The sequence below is a fragment of the Trachypithecus francoisi genome, unplaced genomic scaffold (genome assembly GCF_009764315.1).
Source record: "Trachypithecus francoisi isolate TF-2019V2 unplaced genomic scaffold, Tfra_2.0 Lachesis_group8, whole genome shotgun sequence".
In the NCBI taxonomy this organism is placed as follows: Eukaryota; Metazoa; Chordata; class Mammalia; order Primates; family Cercopithecidae; genus Trachypithecus; species Trachypithecus francoisi.
In genome coordinates, this window is record NW_022681473.1 from 64689361 (window position 1) to 64714748 (window position 25388).

Here is a 25388-nt window from a genome sequence, read left to right on the forward strand (position 1 = left end):
AAACCATTTTCCTTTTCTGGGTCTCAACTTCCTCCTTGTGTAGAATTAGGGGGAAGGAGAGACTCAGTTATCTCTAAGATCCTTTCCAGCTGTATTCTAATTTGATTTCTAATTTGATTTCTTTCTTTATCTGCTCTTTCCAGCAAAATTTCTCAGTAACCTTGGGCAAGTAACTTACCTTCAGAGGACCTCAGTTTTCTATCTGTGAAATAGGGGTAATAATGTGAACATTTCTGTACAAAACTTGTTTCATAATTTACCCTATAGTCTATTTGGGGGACCACAGTGCAGTCCTGCAGGGATCTAAGAATGACAATCCTGGGCCATCCCTTAGTGAATCCAGGCCATAGGAGTGTCAACGTTTGATGATGGATAGTAGGCCATCCTCCCTACTACGTTTCTCCTAGCTTCCTTTCCTTTCCTGCCTGGCTGGCCTTCATGTGCAGTCAGGTTGGGCTTCCCAAAACACAGCTTTATTCATGCATATCCTTTGCACAGATTTATTTATTTAGAGACAGAGTCTCGCACTGTTGCCCGGGCTGGAGGGTAGTGGTGTGATCTTGGGTCACTGTAGCCTCCGCCTCCCGGGTCCAAGCGATTCTCCTGCCTCAGCCTCCTGAATAGCTGGAACTACAGGCACCTGCCACCACTCCCGGCTAATTTTTTGTATTTTTAGTAGAGATGGGGTTTCACCATGTTGGCCAGGCTGGTCTTGAACTCCTGACCTCGTGATCTGCCTGCCTTATCCTCCCAAAGTGCTGGGATTACAGGCATGAGCCACTGCTCCTGGCCCACAGAGATATCTTTAATAGCTCCTCATGGCATTCATGAAGGCCTGAACTCAATCAGTAGGAGTAGAGAGAATGGGGATGGATGTGAGAAAAATTGTGTAGATAAAATGACAGAAACTAGCATCTGGTATTATATGCAGTTAAGCTCTTGCTGGCTATGCTGTGCCCTGGCTCAGAACTGAAATATGTACTGTAATATCACAATGGGATCCTGATAATGTGAATTGGTTCAGGTAGATCTAGGCCAACATGGAAAAGCAAGTGAGATGCCAAGAGGGACACTGGGATTAGCTTTCTTTTCTTTGTTCCCCTAAAGCAATACCTTTGGAGAGTCCTGGCATTTTCTGTCGTTAAGAAAAGCCTCCTACAGGCTTCAGAGAAGCTCCTCCCCTCTCTGCTGGAAAATTTCAGCCACCTTCCATTGCATTCTGACTTTAGCATTCTACACAGCTCTTACTGCAGTGCTGCCTGTCACAATGAGAAGTCCTGATTGCTGCATTTGGCCATGAGTGTGTTGGTCTCTGAAGAAGAGAGAGCCGAATGCCTGCATGTTGGTGGTTGGTTTCTAGAGGTTGGCTTCCCACTCACAGCAAGGTCTAGCACCCTGGGGTGGCCACCACTGTTCAGAACTTTAGTAATGCAGAGGAAAAATTCCTGCACTGGGAATCAGGAGGTCTGGATTTTAGTTCCTGGCATCTGTCTTGTCTGGCTCCATGATTCTGGGAAACACATTTATCTGTTTGGGTTTCATATTCTTCCCTTGCAAAGATGAAGAACCAGGACAAAATCGTCTCTTAAATTCCTTCCCATTCTAAAATTTTAAAATAATGACTCATTGTATGTTTTCTCTTTACTGGGCCCTGTGCTAGATATGAGGAATATAAAGTGAAAATAATAGTAAAAGTTAATGTTTAGTGTTTAAATATGTGCCACAGATTGTATTAACCATTTTACATATAGTATTTTGTTCAATTCTCAAAATATTCTTGTGAGATCAGGTCTATCATCAGTATTACTGGCCTTGTAAAAGGACCATTTCTTTCTCTTCTGTATGCTTCTCCAAACTGGGTTCCTGCTCTCTATAGGTTGACCTTCAGAGCAGCAGTGTAAGGGAACCATTCCAGGTGCTCTATTAGGAACAATGCTGCTGTGGAAGCCACTAGACTGTTGGCTATTAGATGGGGTGACTTAAGACATATCAGTAGAGATAGTTTTTTTTTTTTCTTAAAAAAATAATTCTGCCTCATAGCAAGACTTACTACAAATCTCCAATTATTAGGACATGGTGGGTATCATCTCATGGATAGACAGATAGCCCAATGGAACACAAGAGTAGAGAAACAAATGCATATATCTCTGGGTGCTTGTTATATGACATCGGTGGCACTGTAAAGCAGTGTGACTGGGTCATTTCGGCTGGATGATCACGTGAAAACAAAAAATAGGGCCGGGCGCGGTGGCTCAAGCCTGTAATCCCAGCACTTTGGGAGGCCGAGGCGGGCGGATCACGAGGTCAGGAGATCGAGACCATCCTGGCTAACACGGTGAAACCCCGTCTCTACTAAAAAATACAAAAATCTAGCCGGGCGAGGTGGCGGGCGCCTGTAGTCCCAGCTACTCCGGAGGCTGAGGCAGGAGAATGGTGGGAACCAGGGAGGCGGAGCTTGCAGTGAACTGAGATCCGGCCACTGCACTCCAGCCCCGGCGATAGAGCGAGACTCCGTCTCAAAAAAAAGAAAAGAAAAGAAAAGAAAACAAAAAATAACTCTTGACCCTATTTCGCATCACACACAGAAATGACTTAAAGATGGATTATGGAGCTAAATGTAAATATTAAAATAATAAAGCTGCTAGAAGGTAAAATACAAGGGAATCTCCAATTATCTTAAGGTAGGCAAAGATTTCTTTCTTTGACACAAAAATCCCTATAACCATAAAAGATGAATACAGTGGACTACATTAAAAATAAGAACTTGGGCCGGGCGCGGTGGCTCAAGCCTGTAATCCCAGCACTTTGGGAGGCCGAGACGGGCGGATCACGAGGTCAGGAGATCGAGACCATCCTGGCTAATACGGTGAAACCCCGTCTCTATTAAAAATACAAAAACTAGCCGGGCGAGGTGGCGGGCGCCTGTAGTCCCAGCTACTTGGGAGGCTGAGGCAGGAGAATGGCGGAAACCCAGGAGGCGGAGCTTGCAGTGAGCTGAGATCTGGCCACTGCACTGCAGTCCGGGCGACAGAGCGAGACTCCGCCTCAAAAAAAAAAAAAAAAAAAAAAAAATAAGAACTTAAGTTCAATTTCAGGCCTGGTGTGGTAACTCACTCCTATAATCCCAGCACTTTGGGAGGCTGAGGTGGAAGGATCACTTGAGGTCAGGAGTTTGAGACCTGCCTGGGCAACAGAGTGAAACCCCATCTCTACAAAAAATTTTAAGAATTAGTCAGGCATGATAATGTGCACTGTAGTCCCAGCTACTTGGGAGGCTGAGGCGGGAGGATCACTTGAGACCAGGAGTTCCAGGCTGCAGTGAGCTACCATTGTATCACTGCACTCCAACCTGGGCAATATAGTGAGGCCCTGCCCTTAAAAAAAAAAATCTGAGCTCCGTCAGTGACAAGTTAAACCAAAAAGAGAAAATAAATAATAAATAAAAATAAAAAAAGAACTTCTTATCAAAATATACCATTATAAAGTTAAAAGGGGGCTGGAAGCTGTGGCTTATGCCTATAATCCTAATACTTTGGGGGGCCGAGGCTGGCGGATCACTTGAACCCAGGAATTTAAGACCAGTCTGGGCAATGTGGAAAAACCTTGTTTCTATTAAAAAAAAAATGCAAAAATTAGCTGGGCATAATGGCACATACCTGTAATCCTAGCTACTCGGGAGGTTGAGGTGTGAGGATCACTTGAGCGTAGGAGGTCGAGGCTGCAGTAAGCTGTGATTGTGCCACTGAACTCCAGCCTGGGCAACAGAGTAAGACCTTTTTTTTTTTTTTTTTTTTTTTTTTTGAGATGGAGTCTCGCTCTGTCGCCCAGGCTGGAGTGCAGTGGCCGGATCTCAGCTCACTGCCAGCTCCACCTCCCGGGTTCACGCCATTCTCCTGCCTCAGCCTCCCGAGTAGCTGGGATTACAGGCGCCCGCCACCTCGCCCGGCTAGTTTTTTGTATTTTTTTAGTAGAGATGGGGTTTCACCATGTTCGCCAGGATGGTCTCGATCTCCTGACCTCGTGATCCGCCCGTCTCGGCCTCCCAAAGTGCTGGGATTACAGGCTTGAGCCACCGCGCCCGGCCTTTTTTTTTTTTTTTAAGATGGAGTCTCGCTCTGTCACCCAGGCTGGAGTGCAGGGGTGCGATCTCAGCTCACTGCAACCTCTGCCTCCCAGGTTGAAGCGATTCTCCTGCTTCAGCCTCTGGAGTAGCTGGGACTACAGGCAACCACCACCATGCCTGGCCAATTGTATTTTTAGTAGAGATGGGATTTCACCATGTTGGCCAGGCTAGTCTTGAACTCCTGACCTCAGGTGATCCGCCCACTTCTGCCTCCCAAAGCGTTGGGATTGCAGGCATGAGCCACTGCACCCAGCCAACCCTGTCTTACAAAAAATAAAATAAAATAAAATAAAAATAAAGTAAAAAGGGAAGGTACGGAGAGGGAGAAGATATTTGCAGCACGTACAAAGGATCATGTTTAGAATATGTAAAGAGCCTCTACAAATCAGTAAGAGAAAGGCAGACAACCCAATTTTTAAAATGAGCAAAATACTTGAATAGGCAGATTACAAAAGACAATATCCAAATAGCCAATAATCATATGGGAAGGTGCTCAGGCTCAACAGATATAAAGAAAATGTTAGTTAAAACCTCACTGCATTACCACTACATATCCACCAAAATGGCTAAAACAAATCCACAAGAAAACCTGACTATACTGTTTTCTAAGTGTTAGGAAGAACGTAGAACAATTAGAACTCTCATATACTGCTAGTGGAAATCTAAATTGGAAACTACTCTACAAAACTGTTTGAGAGTATCTATTAAAGGTGAACCTATACAAACTGTGTAACTCAGTAGTTCAGCTCCCAGGTATACCCCCAACAGAAATGCATACATATGTTTACTAAAAGATACATACTAGAACATTGGTTGCACTACTACTCATAATGGCCCCATACTGGAAATAACCCAAATTTCCACCAACAGTAGAAAGGATAATTAAATTGTGGCATATTCATACAGTGGATTAGTAGCACATGAGAAGGAAAGAATTGCCATTCCACCTAATACCTGGTGAATCTTATGAACCTAATGAATGAAAGAAGACAGACGCAAAAGAGAATGTATCTATCATTCCATTTTTGTGAATTTCAAAAACATGCAAAATAACTCTATGGTTTCATAAGTCAGGATAGGGGTTACTAATTTGGGGAAAGGAGACATTTTAGGGTACTGGTAATGATCTGTTTCTTGTCTAGGGTACTGATTACAGAGGTACTTTCACTTTGTAAGAATTCATTGAGCTATGTAACTTACTTATATATTTTGGCATATTAATATATTGCAATAAAAATTTACTAAAATTCAAGCATAATAGATTTTAAGATTCTAATTTTAGATTGGTAAAATATTTACACTATTAAAAAATTTTGGGCCGGGCGCGGTGGCTCAAGCCTGTAATCCCAGCACTTTGGGAGGCCGAGACGGGCGGATCACGAGGTCAGGAGATCGAGACCATCCTGGCTAATACGTGAAACCCCGTCTCTACTAAAAAAATACAAAAAACTAGCCGGGCGACGAGGCGGGCGCCTGTAGTCCCAGCTACTCGGGAGGCTGAGACAGGAGAATGGCGTGAACCCAGGAGGTGGAGCTTGCAGTGAGCTGAGATCCGGCCACTGCACTCCAGTCTGGGTGACAGAGTGAGACTCCGTCTCAAAAAAAAAAAAAAAAAAAATTTTGAAAACAGAAGGAAATAGTTTAAAATTCTCATTCCAACCCCCAGGCCCCAGCCACCTAGTTTCCTCACAAGCAGCCAATGATACTAGTTTTTGGGGGTTTTTGTATTTATTTTTGTTTTTGAGACATGATCTCGCTCTATCGCCCAGGCTGGAGTACAGTGGCTTAATCACCACTCACTGCAACCTCTGCCTCCCAGGCTCAAGCAGTCTTCCTGTCTCAAGCCTCCCAAGGTGCTGGGACTACAGGTGTACACCACCACAGTAATTTAATTAGCACAAACACAGGCTAATTTTTGTGTTTTTTGCAGTGCTGGGGTTTTGCCATGTTGCCCAGACTGGTTCTGAACTCCTAGGCTCAGGCAATCTGCCTGTCTCAGCCTCCCAAAGTGCAGGAATTACAGGCATGAGCCACTGTGCCTAGCCAATACTATGTTTGTACATACTTCCAGAGGTTTTTTTTAAAATATGCAAGGAAATAAGTATGTATGTAATTACACACATGCACCCACACATACCTATTCTCTTTCAGCTCCCCCATTTTATATGTGTGGCAACATTTTGAACACATTATTCTACAGTTTGCTTTTATCATTTATTTATCTTAAAGACCTTTCCAGTATCTGTACATAAAGGAGTGGTTATTTATTTATTTATATATTTATTTAGAGATGGAGTCTCGTTTAGTTGCCCAGGTTTGAGTGCAGTGGTGGGATCTCAGCTCATTGCAACCTCTGCCTCCCAGGTTCGAGCGATTCTCCTGCCTCAGCCTCCCGAGCAGTTGGGACTACAGGCGCACACCACCACACCCAGCTAATTTTTGTATTTTTAGTAGAGATGGGCTTTCACCATATTGGCTAGGCTGGTCTCGAACTCCTGACCTCATGATCCACCTGTCTCTGCCTCCCAAAGTGCTGGGATTACAGGCGTGTGCCACCGTGCCCGGCCCCTTATTTCTTTTTACAGCTGCACAATTTACTTAATAAGTCTCCTTTCTTTTCTTTTTTGAAACAGGATCTCATTCTGTTGCACAGGCTAGGGTGCAGTTGTGTGACCACAGCTCACTGCAGCTTCAACCCCTCAGACTCAAGCCATCATCTCACCTCAGCTTCCTGAGTAGCTGGGATTACAGGCACTTGCCACAATGCCCAGCTAATTAAGAAAATTTTTCAGGCCGGGCGTGGTGGCTCACGCCTGTAATCCCAGCACTTTGGGAGGCCGAGGCGGGCGGATCGCGAGGTCAGGAGATCGAGACCATCCTGGCTAACACGGTGAAACCCCGTCTCTACTAAAAATACAAAAAATTAGCCGGGCGTGGTGGTGCGCGCCTGTAGTCCCAGCTACTTGGAGGCTGGGGTAGGAGAATGGCGTGAACCCGGGAGGCGGAGCTTGCAGTGAGCTGAGATTGTGCCACTGCACTCCAGCCTGGGCGACAAAGCGAGACTCCGTCTCAAAAAAAAAAAAAAAAGAAAATTTTCCTTATAGAGTCAGGACATAGCTAATGTCAGGGCTGCTCTTGAACCCCTTGGCTAAAGTGATCCTCCTATCTTGGCCTCAAAGTTCTGGGATTACAGGTGTCAGCCACTGTACCCAGCCATAAGTCCCTCTCTTTATGGGCATTTAGGTTAGATTATTTTCGGTTGAGGTGCTTTCTTCTTTCTGATGTATGTTGTATTAAATATTTTTTCCCAGGCTTCATTTTAACTTTTTTTTTTTTTTTTTTTTTCTTGAGATGGAGTCTTACCCTGTCGCCCAGGCTGGAGTGCAATGGCGCCATCTCGGTTCACTGTAACCTCTACCTCCCGGGTTCAAGTGATTCTCCTGCCTCAGTCTCCTGAGTAGCTGGGATTACAGATGCGTGCCACCATGCCCGGCTAATTTTTTGTATCTTTAGTAGAGATGGGGTTTCACCATGTTGGCCAGGCTGATCTTGAACTCCTGACCTCGTGATCCATCCACCTCAGCCTCCCAAAGTGCTGGGATTACAGGCATGAGCCATCATGCCCAGCCTTCATTTTAGCTTTTTACAGCAGCCTACACAAGTTGATATGTAGTGAAGCAATATTTTGTATGACAAAAAAAGGGAAGAAATCAAATAATTTTTCTACCTCTCAGTTCTCAAAAGGAATGCTGTATAGACAATTGTAGAATTTCGAGCTAGGAGGAGTAGAAGAGAACTAATGCTGAGATTCCTTTCTGTTAATTTTTTTCATGATTCTAATAAAACTCAGGGTTCTCTCCTCAGAAACATGTACATGTAAAATTTTGCATATAAATTTTGGGGCTTGGCCAGTAGCAGTGGCTCACGCCTGTAATCCCAGCACTTGGGGAGGCCAAGGTGGGTGAATCACCTGAGGTCAGAAGTTTGAGACCAGTCTGGCCAACATTGGTAAAACCTCGTCTCTACTAAAATTACAAAAATTAACTGGGTATGGCAGCGGGCACCTGTAATCCCAGCTACTTGGGAGGCTGAGGCAGGAGAGTCGCTTGAACCTGGGAGGTAGAGATTGCAGTGAGCTGAGACTGCACCATTGCACTCCAGCCTGAGCGACAAGAGTGAAACTCCATCTCAAAAACAAAAAAACAAACAAACAAAAAAACTGGGGGACTCATAGACCCCTTAATTCATATATGGGTTAGGAATATTTTAATCTAGACCAGGCGTGGTGCTCACACCTGTAATCCCAGCACTTTGGGAGGCCGAGGCGAGTGGATTGCCTGAGCTCAGGAGTTCGAGACTGCCCTGGGCAGCATGGTGAAACCCCATCTCTATGAAAAATACAAAAAATTAGCTGGGCGTGGTAGTGGGCATCTGTAGTCCCAGCTACTTAGGAGGCTGAGGCATGATAATTACTTGAAGCAGGGAGGAGGAGGTTGCAGTGAGCCAAGATCGTACCACTGCCACTCCAGCCTGGGTGACAGGGTGAGACTGTCTCCAAAAAAAAGAAAAATATTTTAATCTGACATAACCCTATCAATTTACAAATTGAGTAATAGAAGGCCAGAAATGGGAGGTGAATCTCAAAACAAGGTAATAGCAGAAGACAGTTACATGTACTCATGTTCAAATAATTCATGTATTCAAGTAATGACAGCAGTATTCTCTCTCCTTGCATTGGCTGATGTCACAACCCAGACTGACAAGGGAAGCTGCTCATTCCTTCCCAGGAGAACTTCAGTTTGTAGGTAGGGTAACCCAAGAGCAAAATGTGAACAAATTTATTAGAAAGATTGACTTTTTAAAATATCAAGATAGTATTATTAGAATTTCTTGTATAATACTTTGATTATTTTCTTTCTCTTTTTGTTTTCTCTTCAGCCCAAGAAGAAGGGAAAAGTGGAAGTGAGAGTCATTAATTTGGGGACAGATTATGAATATGGGGTTTTAAATATTCATCTGACTGCATATGACATGACCCTGGCAGAGAGTTATGCCCAGTATGTTCACAACCTCTGCAATTCTCTCTCCATTAAAGTCGAGGAAAGGTATGAAGGATGCTTTTGTATGGGATGTTCTTGGTGTGGGTAGAATGCTCTGCTTTTTTGTTAAATTAGGCTTTTGAGATACAGTTTACATGTAGTAAAATTAACTCTTTTTAGGTATATAATTTGCTACAATAAAAATATAAACTAGTTCTATTAACCTGAAAAGTTCCTGGTGCCCTGGTGTAGTCAGTCTTCTCCCTCTTCCCCACTCAAGTCCCTGGCAACCACTGACCAATTTTCTGCCCCTCTTGTTTTAACGTCTCCAGAATATCATATAAATGAAGTCACACGTATGTCGTGTTTGTGGCTGGCCTTTTTCACCTAGCATAATGTGTCTGACATTCATTCATGTTTTTGCAAGTTTTTTTTATTGTAAAATACACATAAGTTACCAGTTTAACTATTTTTAACTGTACAGTTCAGTAATATCAAATGCATTCATAATGTTATATAAGCATCACCACCATCCATCTCCATAATGTTTTTCATCTTATAAAAATGAAACTCTAGCTGGGTGCAGTGGCTCATACCTGTAATCCCAGCACTTTGGGAGGCTAAGGTGGGAGGATCACTTGAGCCCAGGAATTAGAGACCTGCCTGGGCAACATAGCAAGACCTCATCTCTACAAATAACAAAATTAGCTGGGCATGATGGCATGTGCCTGTAGTCCCACCTATTTGGGAGGGTGAGGCAGGAGGATAGCTTGAGTCCAGGAGGTGGAGACTGCAGTGAGCAGTGTTCTTGCCACTGCACTCCAGCCTGGGTGACAGAGTGAGACCCTGTCTCAAAATTGGCCGGTGGACGCGGTGGCTTATGCCTGTAATCCCAGCACTTTGGGAGGCTAAGGTGGGCAGATCGCCAGAGGTCAGGAGTTTTGAGACTAGTTTGGCTAACATGGCGAAACCCCATCTCTACTAAAAATACAAAAATTAACTGGGAGCAGTGGCACGCGCCTGTAGTCCCAGCTACTTGAGAGGCTGAGGCAGGAGAATCACTTGAACCTGGGAAGCGGAGGTTGCAGTGAGCTGAGATCGTGCCACTGCACTCCAGCATGCAAGAGCAAGACTCTGTCTCAAAAAAAAAAAAAAAAAAATTAAAAAAAAAAAAACACTGAAACTCTGTACCCATTAAACAATAACTTCCCATTCCCCTCCCCTCAGCTCCTGGCAACTACCCTTCTACTTTCTGTCCCTGACTTTGACTACTCTCCCTCATGTAAGTGGAATCATATAATATTTGTCTTTGTATGACTGACTTCTTTCACTTAACTTAATATCCTCAAAGGTCATCCATGTGGTAGCATATGTCAAAATTTCCTTTCTTTTTCTTTTTTTGTTTGTTGAGACAGAGTCTCGCTCTGTCACCTGGGCTGGATTGCAGTGGTGCAATCTTAGCTCCCTGCAACCTCCGCCTCATGGCTTTTACCATGTTGGCCAGGCTGGTCTCTACTTCCTGCCTCAAGTGATTCTCCTGCCTCAGCCTCTCGAGTAGCTGGGATTACAGGTGCGCACCACCACACCTGGCTAATTTTTGTATTTTCAGTAGAGATGGGGTTTCACCAACCACGTTGGCCAGGCTGGTCTCGAACTCCTGACCTCAAGTGATCGCCTGCCTCAGCCTCCCAAAGTGCTGGGATCACAAGGCGTGAACCACTGCGCCCCCACCTCCTTTCTTTTTCTTTTTTTCTTTTAGAGATGTGGTCTCTGTCTCCCACCCAGGCTGGTATGCAGTGGTGCAATCGTTGCTTATTGCAGCCTCAACCTCCTAGGCTCAAGCGATCCTCCTCTCTCTCTTCCAAATAGTTGGGACTACAGGCAGACACCACGTTGCCAAGCTGATTTTTTAATTTTCCTGGTATGATCTAGTCTTCTGAATGCCTGGCTAATTTTAAAAATTTTTTGTAGAGATGGGGCCTCACTTTGTTGCCCAGGCTTCTTTCTTTCTTTTTCTTTTTTTTTTTTTTTTTTTTTTGTCTCACTCTGTTGCCCAGGCTGGAGTGCAGTGGCACAATCTCAGCTAACTGCAACCTCTGCCTCCCTCCAGCCTCCAACCTTGCCTCCAATTTCTGGATTGTATAGTAAGTTTACGTTTAACTTTATAAGAAATTGCCAAATTGTTTTCCACAATGGCTGCACCATTTTGTATTCCCACCAGCAATATATGAGAGTTCCAGAAACTCTTCATCCTGGTTAGCAGTTGGTATCATCAATTTTTAAAAAGCTATTAATAGATTTATGGTGGTATCTCATAGTGGTGTTAATTTGCTCTTCACTAATAAATAATGATGTTGAACATCTTTTCATGTGCTTATTTGTCATCTGTGTATCTTCCCTGATGATATGTCTGTTCAAATCTTTTGTCCATTTAAAAAAATGGCTTGTTTTCTTACTGGGTTTTGAAAATTGTTCATCTCTTTTTAGATAGCAGTTCCTTTTTTTTTTTTTTTTGAGACAGAGTCTCGCTTTGTTGCCCAGGCTGGAGTGCAGTGGCACAATCTCAGCTCATTGCAACCTCTGCCTCCCAGGTTGAAGCGATTCTCCCAAATGTCTGCCACCATGTTCCACTAATTTTTATTTATTTATTTATTTATTTTGAGACAGAGTCTTGCTCTGTCACCCAGGCTGGAGTGCAGTGGCACAATCTCAGCTCACTGCAAACACCGCCTCTCGGGTTCATGCCATTCTCCTTCCTCAGCCTCCTAAGTAGCTGGGACTATAGGCGTCCGCCACCACGCCTGGCTAATTTTGTTTTTGTATTTTTAGTAGAGACAGGGTTTCACCGTGTCAGCCAGGATGATTTCTATCTCCTGACCTTGTGATCTGCCCGCTTTGGCCTCCCAAAGTGCTGGGATTACAGGCGTGAGCCACTGGGCCCAGCCTCATTTTTGTACTTTTAATAGAGATATGGTTTCACCATGTTGGCCAGGCTGGTCTCGAACTCCTGACCACAAATGATCCACCTGCCTCGGCCTCCCAAAGTGCTGGGATTACAGGTGTGAGTCACTGCACCTGGCCACCAGTTCCTTTGCAGATATGTGTTTTGCAAATATTTTCTTCCTGTCTATGACTTATCTTGTCCTCTTAACAGTATGTCTTTTGAAGAGCAGAAGTTAAACTTAATGAAGTTCAGTTTATCAATCTTTTTCTCTTATGGTTTCTGCTTTTGCTTTTATATCTAAGAAATCTTTGCCTGACCCAGTCACAAAAAACATTTTCCTATGTTTTCTCCTAGAAGTTCTATAGTTTTAAGTATTGTATTTAGGTCTGTGATCCATTTTGAATTATATTTGTATATAGTGGGTCAAAGGTTTTTTTGTTTGTTTGTTTTTGGCTTATGAATATTCAGTTGTTTCCAGCACCATTTGTTGAGAAGATTTTCTTTCTCCACTGAATTATCTGAGCATCTTTGTTGACAGCCAGTTGACCATGTATATATGGGTCTGTTTCTATGCTCTGTTCTGTTACATATATGCTTACACCTGTACACACTGTCTTGATTAGTGTAGTTTGATTACTGACTCTTTGTTCTTCTTTTTCAAAACTACTTTGGCTATTCTAGGTCCTTTGGTTTTCCATAAAAATTTTTAGAATTAGCTTGTTGATTCTACAGAAAAGAGTCTGGACACGGTGGCTCACGCCTGTAATCCCAGCACTTTGGGAGGCCGAGGTGGGCGGATCACGAGGTCAGGAGATCGAGACCATCCTGGCTAACATGGTGAAACCTCGTCTCTACTAAAAAAAATACAAAAAATTAGCTGGGCATGGTGGCAGGCGCCTATAGTCACAGCCACTTGGGAGGCTGAGACAGGAGAATGGTGTGAACCCGGGAGGCGGAGCTTGCAGTGAGCAGAGACCGTGGGCCACTGCACTCCAGCCTGGGCGACAGAGCAAGACTCGTCTCAAAAAAAAAGAGTCTGATGGGATTTTTTTTTTAGGATTGTGTTGAATCTGTAGATCAATTTGGGAATAATTGAAATCTTAATTGTTTATATTGAGTCTTCTGATTCATTAACATGGTTTATCTCTCCATTTGGATATTCTTTATCTGCTCTGCTTTTATGTATTTTTTGGATTTGTTGAAAAACTGTAGGAGAGGGAAGTAACATTTACTGCCTACCTACCTTCTCTAGTCTGGGCTCTTTACATATCTCAGTATTTCACACAGTATAGGATGCTCTCTGGTTTTCCTTAAGTAACATTAAATCCTATGGGTAGAAATTCCTTCCCTTTGTAATTTTTTGTTGTTGTTGTTGTTAATTTTGAAGACAGAGTCTTGCTCTGTCACCCAGGCTGGAATGAAGTGGCATGATCCCGGCTCACTGCTACCTCCACCTCCTGGGTTCAAGTGATTCTCTTGCCTCAGCCTCCCTGGAATAGCTGGGACTGAGCTGGAGTGCAGTGGCGCAATCTCAGCTCACTGCAACCTCTGTCTCCTGGGTTCAAGCGATTCTCCTGCTTCAGCCTCCCAAGTAGCTGAGATTATAGATGTTCCCCCACTACACCCGGCTATCTTTAGCAGAGATGGGGTTTTGCCGTGTTGGTCAGGCTGGTCTCAGGCTCCCGATCTCAGGAGATCTGCCTGCTTTGGCCTCCGGAAGTGCTGGGATTACGGGTGTGAGCCACTGCGCCTAGGGGCAACTTCTTATCTATGTTCTGTCCTTATAGTTTTGCCTTCTTCAGAATTCCATACAAATAAAATCATGTAGTATTTTTCTTTTTGATTCTTTTGCTTAGCATACTGTATTTGAGATTCAACCACGTTGTTGCCTGCAAGTAGTTTGGTTTTTTTTGTTGCTGAGTAGTGTTTCATTGAAAGGATGTACCACAGTTTATTCCTTTCCTGATTGAAGGACATTTGTGTTGTTTCCAGTTTTTGGCAATTATGAATAAAACCACTATAAATATGTACGGGGTTTTGTGAGAACACACATCTTCATTTCTCTAGGAGTATGATTGTTGGGTCAAATGGTAAGTGAAGTGTATGTTTGATTTTATAAGAAATCAAGACTTGGACACAGTGGCTCACACCTGTAATCCCAGTACTTTGGGAGGCTGAGGAGCACGGACCGCTTGAGCTCAGGTGTTCGAGACCAGCCTGGGCAACATGGTGAAATCCTGTCTCTACATAAAAAATACAAAAATTAGCCTGGCTTGGTGGTGTGCGCCTGTAGTCCCTGCCTCTTGGGAGGCTGAGGCAGGAATATTGCTTAAGCCCGGGAGGCAGAGGTTGCAGTGAGCTGAGATTGTGCCACTGCACTCCAGCCTGGGGGACAAAGTAGAGAGCCTGTCTTAAAAACAACAACAACAAAAATGTAGCTTAGGTAGTCTGTCACTGTGGCAAGGTAGTATATGACATAGTATGTGGGTATGGCAAAGATTACACTTAGTTTTTTTTTTTTACACTGAGTCAGAAAATTATTTTAATAACAAAACTTTTTTTTTTTTTTTTACGGAATCATTATAAAATAGCAGTTGGTTACTCCATAACTGTCAGAATTATTTGTACTTGAGGTCTTGGCTAACGGGCTGAAATCAACAAAAGGTCTTGGACTGTTGGTTCACAGATCATCCTAGGTAGCCTGCCCTCTTGATATCTATCATACTTACCTCTTATGACATGACCCAGTCCTTTAAAAAACAAGTATCTCTCTTTCTTTTTTCATTCTTTGGAGGCTTGAAGTGAATTTGGCACCGTTTATTAAATACCTTCTAGCCTTTGTCTTTTACCACTTCTTCAACATTTGGTTCTGACTGCATCCATTTCAACTTTGTCTGCTCTTTTCCAGGTTGCTTTAATAACGTTAAATAGTCCAAATTATTTTCTCTCTCTTCTCGGAGGTTTTTTTACTACTTCTGAGGTCTGGGCTATACAATTTTTTATGACTCTGTTCCTACTGGCAAGAGCTGCCATCAAAGACCCCTAAATTTGTTTATAGGTTTGGCTGGCATCAGTTTTCCCTACAAAGGAAGCTGTTGGAACCTTAGTGTTTAGTTTATGTACTATTCTGTCATCAGTTGTCCTCATCACTTCGAGTAATTCATGGAACTGGGCAACCTCCTCCCAGTTCACACCGCCACTGGGTGCTGCCATATTTGACAAACAAAAATCATACTTTCTTACTCATTAGATATTAATGTATTCCCATCTAACATATGTGGAAATCAAGGCTTAGAAAGGCCAAAAGCACAGAACCAGTAACTTGCCTGGGTTTAAACCCAGTTCTGCCTGACAAGTATTTTCAGTTATATAGGGTCTTATTTTAAGTCCTTCAGCCACATTTGAACTTTTAAACCTTGATACATTAGAGTACAACTGTGCTAAAAAATGTTCTTTAGAAGGTTTGATAATAAGCTGTGACTTTAGCTCTCATAGTTGACAGTACTTCAATTCTTTTAAACCTAAAAATGTGCTTTATCTCTTTCTGATGCCCCAGAGAGTTGGTTCCTCTTTCAGCACTTGACACATACCTCATGTCACTTAGTGCTCTGGTCTCGGATGATCTATTCCTGTGGCAGTTTCTCTTCCCTCTGACAGTGCGTTCCTTCTGGATGGGGACTGTGTTCTTTATTTCTTTAGCACCCACTACAAGGCCCACCATATGGGAGACATTCAGTCATGATTGAAAGAATGACAGGTTCTTGAATATCACTATACAATCCAGTTGTGTGGTATACATTTCCTAAGTTAATAAAAGGCCTTTTAATGAATTAGTTAAAAAACTATTGATTGTGGCCGGGCACGGTGGCTCAAGCCTGTAATCTCAGCACTTTGGGAGGCCGAGACGGGCGAATCACGAGGTCAGGAGATCGAGACCATCCTGGCTAACACGGTGAAACCCCGTCTCTACTAAAAAATACAAAAAACTAGCCGGGCGAGGTGGCGGGCGCCTATAGTCCCAGCTACTCGGGAGGCTGAGGCAGGAGAATGGCGGGAACCCGGGAGGCGGAGCTTGCAGTGAGCTGAGATCCGGCCACTGCACTCCATCCTGGGTGACACAGCGAGACTCCGTCTCAAAAAAAAAAAAAAAAAAAAAAAAAAAAAGACAAAACGATTGATTGAGCCTCTTCTTGGTATGTGGTAAGCACTGCACTAGACATTCTGGGAGATACTAAGGTGAACCTCCTGGTTTCAGGGAACACACACATACAGAGTGAATGCACACATACATGCATGTACATACATACCAAGAAACATAATTATAACATAATGTGAAAGATAAACTGCAATTACAGCTCAAAGAGGCTGAGTAGCATAGTAATTTAGAGTGGTGCTTCTCAAAGTACCATTCTGAGAAGATGTCAGGAGCTTATGCCAAAATATACATTAATAATTTGTTTCCTTCATTAGGAAAGTCTTGATATTAAGAAAAAACGTGGCTGAACCAAATGGTTTGTTTAGTGACTGGTTGCACATTTCTCGTGGACCAATGACAATTAGGCTGTTCACTGGCAGCTTGTCTATGGACCGTACTTGAAGTAATATGTGGTTACGAGTACAAGCTCGGGCCGGGCGCGGTGGCTCAAGCCTGTAATCCCAGCACTTTGGGAGGCCGAGACGGGCGGATCACGAGGTCAGGAGATCGAGACCATCCTGGCTAACACAGTGAAACCCCGTCTCTACTAAAAAATACAAAAAACTAGCCGGGCGTGGTGGCGGGCGCCTGTAGTCCCAGCTACTCAGGAGGCTGAGGCAGGAGAATGGCGTAAACCCGGGAGGCGGAGCTTGCAGTGAGCTGAGATCCAGCCACTGCACTCCAGCCTGGGCGACACAGCGAGACTCCGTCTCAAAAAAAAAAAAAAGAAAAAAGAGTACAAGCTGTACCCACAGAATGGGAGAAAATATTTGCAAGCTATCTAGCTGACAAGGGATTAATAACCAGAATATATAAGGAGCTCAAACAACTCTATAGCAAAAAATATCTAATAATCTAATTTAAAAATGGGTAAAAGATCTGAATAGACATTTCTTAAAAGAAGATGTACAGGCCGGGCGCGGTGGCTCAAGCCTGTAATCCCAGCACTTTGGGAGGCCGAGACGGACGGATCACGAGGTCAGGAGATCGAGACCATCCTGGCTAACACGGTGAAACCCCGTCTCTACTAAAAATACAAAAAACTAGTCGGGCGAGGTGGCGGCACCTGTAGTCCCAACTACTTGGGAGGCTGAGGCAGGAGAATGGCGTGAACCCGGGAGGTGGAGCTTGCAGTGAGCTGAGATCCGGCCACTGCACTCCAGCCTGGGTGACAGAGTGAGACTCTGTCTCAAAAAAAAAAAAAAAAAAGAAGATGTACAAATGGCAAACAGGCATATGAAAAAGTGCTCACCATCACTGATGGTCAGAGAAATGCAAATCAAAACTACAGTGAGATATCATCTCACCCCAGTTAAAATAGCTTTTATCCAAAAGACAGGCAATAACAAATGTTGACAAGGATGTGGAGAAAAAGGAACCTTTATACACTGTTGATGGGATTGAAAATTAGTACAACCACTATGGAGAACAGTTTGGAAGTTCCTCAAAAAACTAAAAATAGAGCTACCATATGACCTAGCAATCTCACTGCTAGGTATAAATCCCAAAGAAAGGATTTTCAGTATATTGAAAAGGTATCTGCATTCCTGTGTTTCTTGCAGCACCATTGACAATAGCCAAGATTTGGAAGCAACTGAAGTGTCTGTCAACAGGTGTATGGATAAAGAAAATGTACATATACACAATACTATTCACCCATAAAAATGAATGAGATCCTGTCATTTGCAACAACATAGATGGAACTGGAGGTTATTATGTTAAGTGAAATAAGCCAGGCACAAAAAGACAAACATTCATGTTCTCATTTTTTTGTGGGTGCTAAAATGAAAAACAATTGAATTCACAGAGATAGAGAGTAGTATGATAGTTACCAGAGGCTGGGAAGGGCAGTGGGGGCTCGAGGAGAAGTGGGGATGGTTAATGGGTACCAAAAAAATAGAAAGATTGAAAAAGATCTAATATTTGATGGCACAACAGGGTGACTATAGTAGATAATTTAATTGTACATTTACAGATAACTAAAAGAGTATAGTTGGATTGTTTGTAACACAAAGGATAAATGCTTGAGATGATGGATATCCCATTTACCCTGATGTGATTATTATGCATTGTAAGCCTGTATCAAAAATATCCCATATACCCTATAAATATATATACCTGCTATGGACCCACAAAAATTAAACATTAAAAAAAAGAGTACAAGCTCTGGAATCAAACTGTTGGCATTCATATTCTAGTTCTATCAGTTATTAGCAATATGACCTTCGGAATTCTGAGCCTCAGTTTCCTCTTCTATATAATGAGGATGATAATTTTTCTGTTTCTTTTTTTTTTTTTTTTTTGGGCGGAGTCTCGCTCTGTCGCCCGGACTGGAGTGCAGTGGCCAGATCTCAGCTCACTGCAAGCTCCGCCTCTGGGTTTCCGCCATTCTCCTGCCTCAGCCTCCCAAGTAGCTGGGACTACAGGCGCCCGCCACCTCGCCCGGCTAGTTTTTGTATTTTTAGTAGAGACGGGGTTCACCATATTAGCCAGGATGGTCTCGATCTCCTGACCTCGTGATCCGCCCGTCTCGGCCTCCCAAAGTGCTGGGATTACAGGCTTGAGCCACCGCGCCCGGCCAATTTTTTCTGTTTCTTTGAGCTCTGAAAATGAAACAAGATGGTACTTGACAGCACTTAGCACAGACACTGGCACATTGTAAACATTCTGTTACTAATGTTATTGTTGTAATAATTCAGAATTTTTTTCATCTGACAGGAATTAGAGATAGCTTCTTAAAAGTTGGTGGCAAAGAACATTAAATGCCATTCACAGAATGTTACTATCATACCTACAGTGGGGTCAGTTCCTTGGAATAGTGTTTGAAATTTTTAGGACTTTTTTTAGAGATGCTGCTTTTACAGTGAAGGGCACTGAATTTCCTGCTTTTCATCAACTAACCGCGGAAGTGCTGTTTTCCCTTTGGCTTTTACTTTTGCCATGTAGCCAGGTTTCTGGTTCCCCCACAGTTGGTGTGTTCACATAAGATTAGGGTCATTTTAGAGGAAATAGTTTCAATGTTTTGTTTGTTTGTTTGAGTCAGAGTCTTGCTCTGTGGCCCAGGCTGGAGTGCCGTGGCACGATCTCGGCTCATTGCAACCTTTGACTCTTGGGTTCAAGCGATTCTCAAGCCTCAGCTTCCTGAGTAGCTGGGACTACAGGCACCCGCCACCACCACGCCTGGCTAATTTTTGTATTTTTAGTAGAAACGGAGTTTCACTATGTTGGCCAGGCTGGTCTCAAACTCCTGACCTCAAGTGATCTGCCCACCTTGGCCTCCCAAAGTGCTAGGATTACAGGTATGAGCCACCATGCCCAGCGTAGTTGCAATGTTTATAGGGTAGTTGTGGTAAGAAGCTAGTTTATTTTACATCTAGCTAAGTGGTCAGTGCTGCATGGTTGTATACTCCCAGATTATAAATTTTAAAACTATGTAGTCAAAAAAAAAAAAGTTTCTTTAAAAAACTCAGCTGTAAAATGCCCTGGCTGCATTTGAGTGAAAACAGGAAGGCAGTTACATTTGTTGAGCACCTACTGTCAGTGAGGCACCCTGAACAAGCTAAGTACATTTTTTGTGTATTATTTAACTCAAACACCTGGTACATAGTAGATCAAAGTGTCAACGCCGGAGCCAGACTGCCTGAGCTTTACTCTTGCTCCACTGCATTCTTTTTTTTTTTTTTTTTTTTTTTTTTGAGACGGAGTCTCGCTCTGTCGCCCAGGCTGGAGTGCAGTGGCCGGATCTCAGCTCACTGCAAGCTCCGCCTCCTGGGTTCCCGCCATTCTCCTGCCTCAGCCTCCCGAGTAGCTGGGGCTACAGGCGCCCGCCACCTCGCCCGGCTAGTTTTTTGTATTTTTTAGTAGAGACGGGGTTTCACCGTATTAGCCAGGATGGTCTCGATCTTCTGACCTCGTGATCCGCCCGTCTCGGCCTCCCAAAGTGCTGGGATTACAGGCTTGAGCCACCGAGCCTGGCCTCACTGCATTCTTATTGTATGACATTGGGCACTTTGCTTAACTTCTTTGTGTCTTGGTTTCCTCATCTGTAAAATGGGGTCACTAAAAGCACCTACCTTAAAAGGCTACAGTGAAAATTAAGGGAGCTATTATGTATAATGTATCTAGAACTATGTCCAGCAACTGTTGGCTGCTATTATTATTACTATTGCTATTACTATTATTATAGAAGCTTGCCCATAGTCCTACACCTAATAAGTGGCAAGTTCTGGAGTTAAACCTACTTTTTTTCCTGATTCTCTATTCTTCTAACTGGTTCTCCACACAGCATTTAGGGTGATCTTTCTAGATGGAAATATGATTATGTCACTCTTCTGCTTGAAATCCTTTGATGGCTTCCTACTCCCTTAGGATCACAATAAAAGTTTCTCATGTAGCTTCCTAGGTGCTCCAGGGTCTGCCTTGCCTCTTTCATACTTCCCTCCCCACCTCCCTCTACCTCCAGTTACACTGGCTTTGTTTTTGTCCCTTTCCACCTCAGGACCTTTGCATATGCTCTTCCTCTCTTCATCTAACTAGCCTCTACCTTTTTCTTAGATGCCATCTTTTTTTATTTCGAGATGGAGTCTTGCTCTATCGCCCAGGCTGGAATGCAGTGGTGCGATCTTGGCTCACTGCAACCTCTGCTGCCTGGATTCAAGCAATTCTCCTGCCTCAGCCTCCCAAGTAGCTGGGATTACAGGTGCCTGCCACCACACCCAGCTAATTTTTGTATTTTTAGTAGAGATAGGGTTTCACCATCTTGGCCAGGCTGGTCTTGAACTCCTGACCTTGTGATCCACCCGCTTTGGCCTCCCAAAGTGCTGGGATTACAGGCGTGAGCTACCCCGCCTGGCCTCTTTATTTATTTATTATTTATTTTATTTTATTTATTTATTTTTTTAGACAGAGTCTCGCTGTGTTGCCCAGGCTGGAGGGCAGTGGCCGGATCTCAGCTCACTGCAAGCTCCGCCTCCCGGGTTTATGCCATTCTCCTGCCTCAGCCTCCCGAGTAGCTGGGACTACAGGTGCCTGCCACCTCGCCCGGCTAGTTTTTTGTATTTTTTTAGTAGAGACGGGGTTTCACTGTGTTAGCCAGGATGGTCTCGATCTCCTGATCTCGTGATCCACCCGTCTCAGCCTCCCAAAGTGCTGGGATTACAGGCTTGAGCCACCGCGCCCGGCCTATTTATTTATTTTTTATTTTTGTTTGTTTTCTTATGTCTCGAATGTTACTTCTTCAGGGAACCTCATTAAGTTAGGTCTTTATGTTATACATTTAGAAGAAGTAAAAGGTATTTAACTGCCCTTTCATAACATGCACTTCTTGCTCTTATAATTACTTGACTATTATTGGTCTTTTCTATTAGACTCTAAGCTCTGTAAGGCAAGGATTGTTTCTGTCTTCATTAGTGGTCTAACCCTAAGATCTTGCCTAGTACCTGACACAGTAGGCACTGAATAAAGACTTGTTGATTTGGACTGAATTCTAACAGGCATGGCGGACATAATTCCTAGAACAGCAGGATGAATGATGTGCTGCTTTTTGCCTCTTTGCTGGCTCTTTGCTCCAAACAGCTCAGAGCATAAAGAGCTGTTTGTTTTTAGCCACTCAATTCTCTGCATTGATTGAGGTTTTCAGACTATTGTATTGTTACGCAATCTCACTGCTCAGCCTTTCAGAGATGAAATTCTTTTCTTCTGATTTTCATTTCATCTTAATCCATCTTTCCTCGGGGGAGGGTGGGTAGGGATGATGGCCGTGACCTTGAGATAGAATTGGGCTAGACAGCAGGATGCCAGCTTTTGTTCTCTAAATGGTTTGCACTGCTGCAGCTACAACTCACCCAGAAGGAGAGGCAAGGAAGAGGCCTCTCAAGTGGGTCCCTTAATTTGCCTGCATCCTTTGCCTAGCAGCTGCTTGAGGAGATGGAAATCTCACTCATCTGGGAGCAGCTTCCAAGCCTGAAGTTGAACCAGCCCCTGTGTTCTGCTCAGAGTAAAAGCATCATTCAGCATCCCTCGCCATGAGGCTACTCTTCTCTTTTTAAAACATCTACTTACATTTTTAAAAATTGAGATATAACTTGTATAAAGTGAAGCTCCCCAGCACCCCAGCAGACTTTCTTGTGTCCCTTTCTTGGCAATACTCCCCCTAAATAGCATTATTTTATCATGTTAGGTTGACTTCTGAAATTCTTTCATTTATTTCCTTCCATTTTGCTGTCTGATCATCAAAGCAATGTTTATTGCAGAAAATTTGGAAGGTACAAAATAGTGTAGATACTAAAAAATAAAAAATAAAAAAACCCCATATGTACTCTTACATACATAAAGGCCTGTTCTACATCTTGATAAATCACTACCTCCTGTGAGGCTTTCCCTGAGTCCCCCTTTCCTCCCCTTCTTGTCCCTATAGTATTTGGCACAAAGCTATTATTGCCTTTGTCTTACTGTAGTACAATGTTTGTATACTGTATACTTATCTCTTTAAAACACTCACAGTGAGCTCCTTGAAAGCATAGACCTTTTTTTTTTTTTTTCCCCCAAGACTGAGCCTTGCTCTGTCGCCCAGGCTGGAGTGAGGTAGCATGATCTTGGCTCACTGCAACTTCCACTTCCCAGGTTCAAGCGATTCTTCTGCCTCAGCCTCCCGAGTAGCTGGGACTACAGACGCTTGCCACCACACCCAGCTAATTTTTGTATTTTTAGTAGAGACAGGTTTTCACCATGTTAGCCAGGCTGGTTTCGAACTCCTGACCTCAGGTGATCTACCTGCCTCGGCCTCCCAAAGTGCTGGGATTACAGGTGTGAGCTGGGCGGCCGACATTTTTTGTTTTTCTTTAAATAGAGACAGTGTCTCACTAGGTTGCCCAGGCTAGTCTTAAACTTCTGGGCTCAAGCAATCCTCCTGTCTTGGCCTCCCAAAGTGCTCACATTATAGGTGGGAGCTACCATGCCTGGCTGCATAGACTATTTATTTATTTATTTATTTTTTTGAGACGGAATCTTGCTCTGTCGTCCAGGCTGGAGTGCAGTGGCATGATCTCAGCTCACTACAACCTCCACCTCCCAGGTTCAAGCGATTCTCCTGCCTCAGCCTCCTGCATAGCTGGGATTACAGGCGGCTGCCACCACACCAGGCTAATTTTTGTATTTTTAGTAAAGATGGAGTTTCACCATGTTGACGCTGGTCTTGAACTCCTGACCTCAGGTGATGCACCTGCGTCAACCTCCCAAAGGGCTGGGCTTACAGGCGTGAGCCATCACATGCACAGACTTCTTATTGCCCATCAGGGTGCCTAGAACAGAGCAGGCTGTTAGTAAATATTTGTTGAGTGAATGAGTAAACAAATCAATGAAATTTTGCTGAAGTAAGTGTTAAAGAATAAAACCCATTATTAGTGGCAAGAATGGACAATTCTCACTTTAGTCAGTCAGTCCTATCTGCAGAATGCCAAAAAAGAAAAATAGTATTTTAGGGTGTTTTTACTTTTCTGAAACAGAATTATTTCACTTGTACATCCATAAGAAGTCTATGATTGTGTCCCCATTTTTTATGTTGGAAAGTTATTACTGTATTTGAGTCAGAAGAAGAGGAGATCAGAGATAATGCTGAAAAGCAGGAGGGATGTTATTTAGAAAAACTACCTGAAAGAATTTGCAGTACCTTGCATTTACTGGCTGTATTTACTGTATGCCAGGCAATTACTTATGTAATCTCATTTAATCATTGCAACAACTCTATGAATTAGGTATTATTATTTTCAATTTATAGCGGAAGAAATGGAGACTCAGAAACCTGAATTTCCAAATTCAAATAGGTAATAATTGGCCGAGCCAATATTTAACTCCAGGACTGACTGTCATGTCTCTAGTCCATTTACTGTTACTTCTAAACTCCTGATCTCGTGATCCACCCGCGTCAGCCTCCCAAAGTGCTGAGATTACAGGTGTGAGCCACAGCGCCTGGCCTATAACACTAAACTTCTTTTGTAGAGATCCACCTATAGAGGGCCATGCCCCTTGCTATTAAGTGATGATTTTGTGACACATGAAAATTTAGGAATCTTTTTTTCATTTATCTTCAGTTTGATGAACTTTTTGATAAGATGAACACAACACTACTACCATATTTCCATGTAGCCATTAGTCAGGTCTTATCTCATTAACACACCGGTTCTCACAATTCTCTGTTGATATAGGCCTAGATCGTTATCTTGTTTATACATGAAGAAACTGAGGCCTAGAGGGGTAAGTGACTTACCTGAGTAAATATTGCTAATAAGTAGCAGGGCCGACACTTGACTCCTGTTCCATGTTATTTTCACTGCAACATGTAGGCTTGCTGAAGTCGATTTTAGTAAGCAAAACTCTAACCTGGGAGAAGTTGTCCCTCAGGGGAAAATTAATGTCTGGAGGTAGTTTTGACTGTCACCACTTGGGGTATACTACAGATATCCAGTGGGTAGAGGGATATATATGGATATGTAGGTCAGCCCCTACAACAAAGAATTATCTGGTCTAAAATGTCAGTAGCACTGAGGTTGAGAAATCCTGTTCTAGAACAATTAATTTTCATGCCTTATTTCTCCAGAACAGATTAAATACCCAAGGTTAACCTTCAAAGCATACCTAGTGATGAGCTTGATTCTTTTTTTCTTTCTTTCTTTTTTTTTTTTTTTTTTGAGACAAGGTCTCCCTCTGTTGCCCATGTTGGAGTGCAGTCGTGCAATCTTGGCTCACTGCATCCTTGACCTCCTGTGCTTAAACAATCTGCCCACCTCAGCCTCCTGAGTAGCTGGGGCTACAGGTGTGTGCCACCACACCTAGCTAATTTTTGTGTATTTATAGAGACAGAGTTTCACCGTGTTGCCCAGGCTGGTCTTGAATTCCCAAGCTCAAGCCGTCCAGCTGCCCTGGCCTCCCAAATTGCTGGGATTACAGGTGTGTGCCACCACACCTGGCCACTTGATTCTTTTAGAATGGGCTATTCTTCAGTAGCAACAAATTATTTATTAATCACCAGATTTTATTCAGAGTATTGTATTAAGTATGATTAGAGATGCAGAACTGCATTAAACATGGTGT

General features: G+C 43.3%; 1 protein-coding gene and 1 pseudogene across 2 annotated transcripts in view; one reads left to right on the forward strand and one right to left on the reverse strand.

The window, feature by feature from the left end:
* The window catches only part of MRPL48 (mitochondrial ribosomal protein L48), a 92546-nt gene that overhangs the window by 62111 nt on the left and 5047 nt on the right, over positions 1-25388 (forward strand). Inside the window, exon 5 of one of the 2 annotated variants that reach the window (XM_033207612.1) lies at positions 9062-9228. The exons of the other annotated variant lie outside the window; for it this stretch is intronic. Within the exon in view, the coding sequence (XP_033063503.1) occupies positions 9062-9228 (167 nt within the window). The remainder of the gene's footprint in view (positions 1-9061; positions 9229-25388) is intronic. 2 annotated transcript variants of the gene reach the window in all.
* Positions 14839-15319, reverse strand: LOC117080506 (annotated as a pseudogene).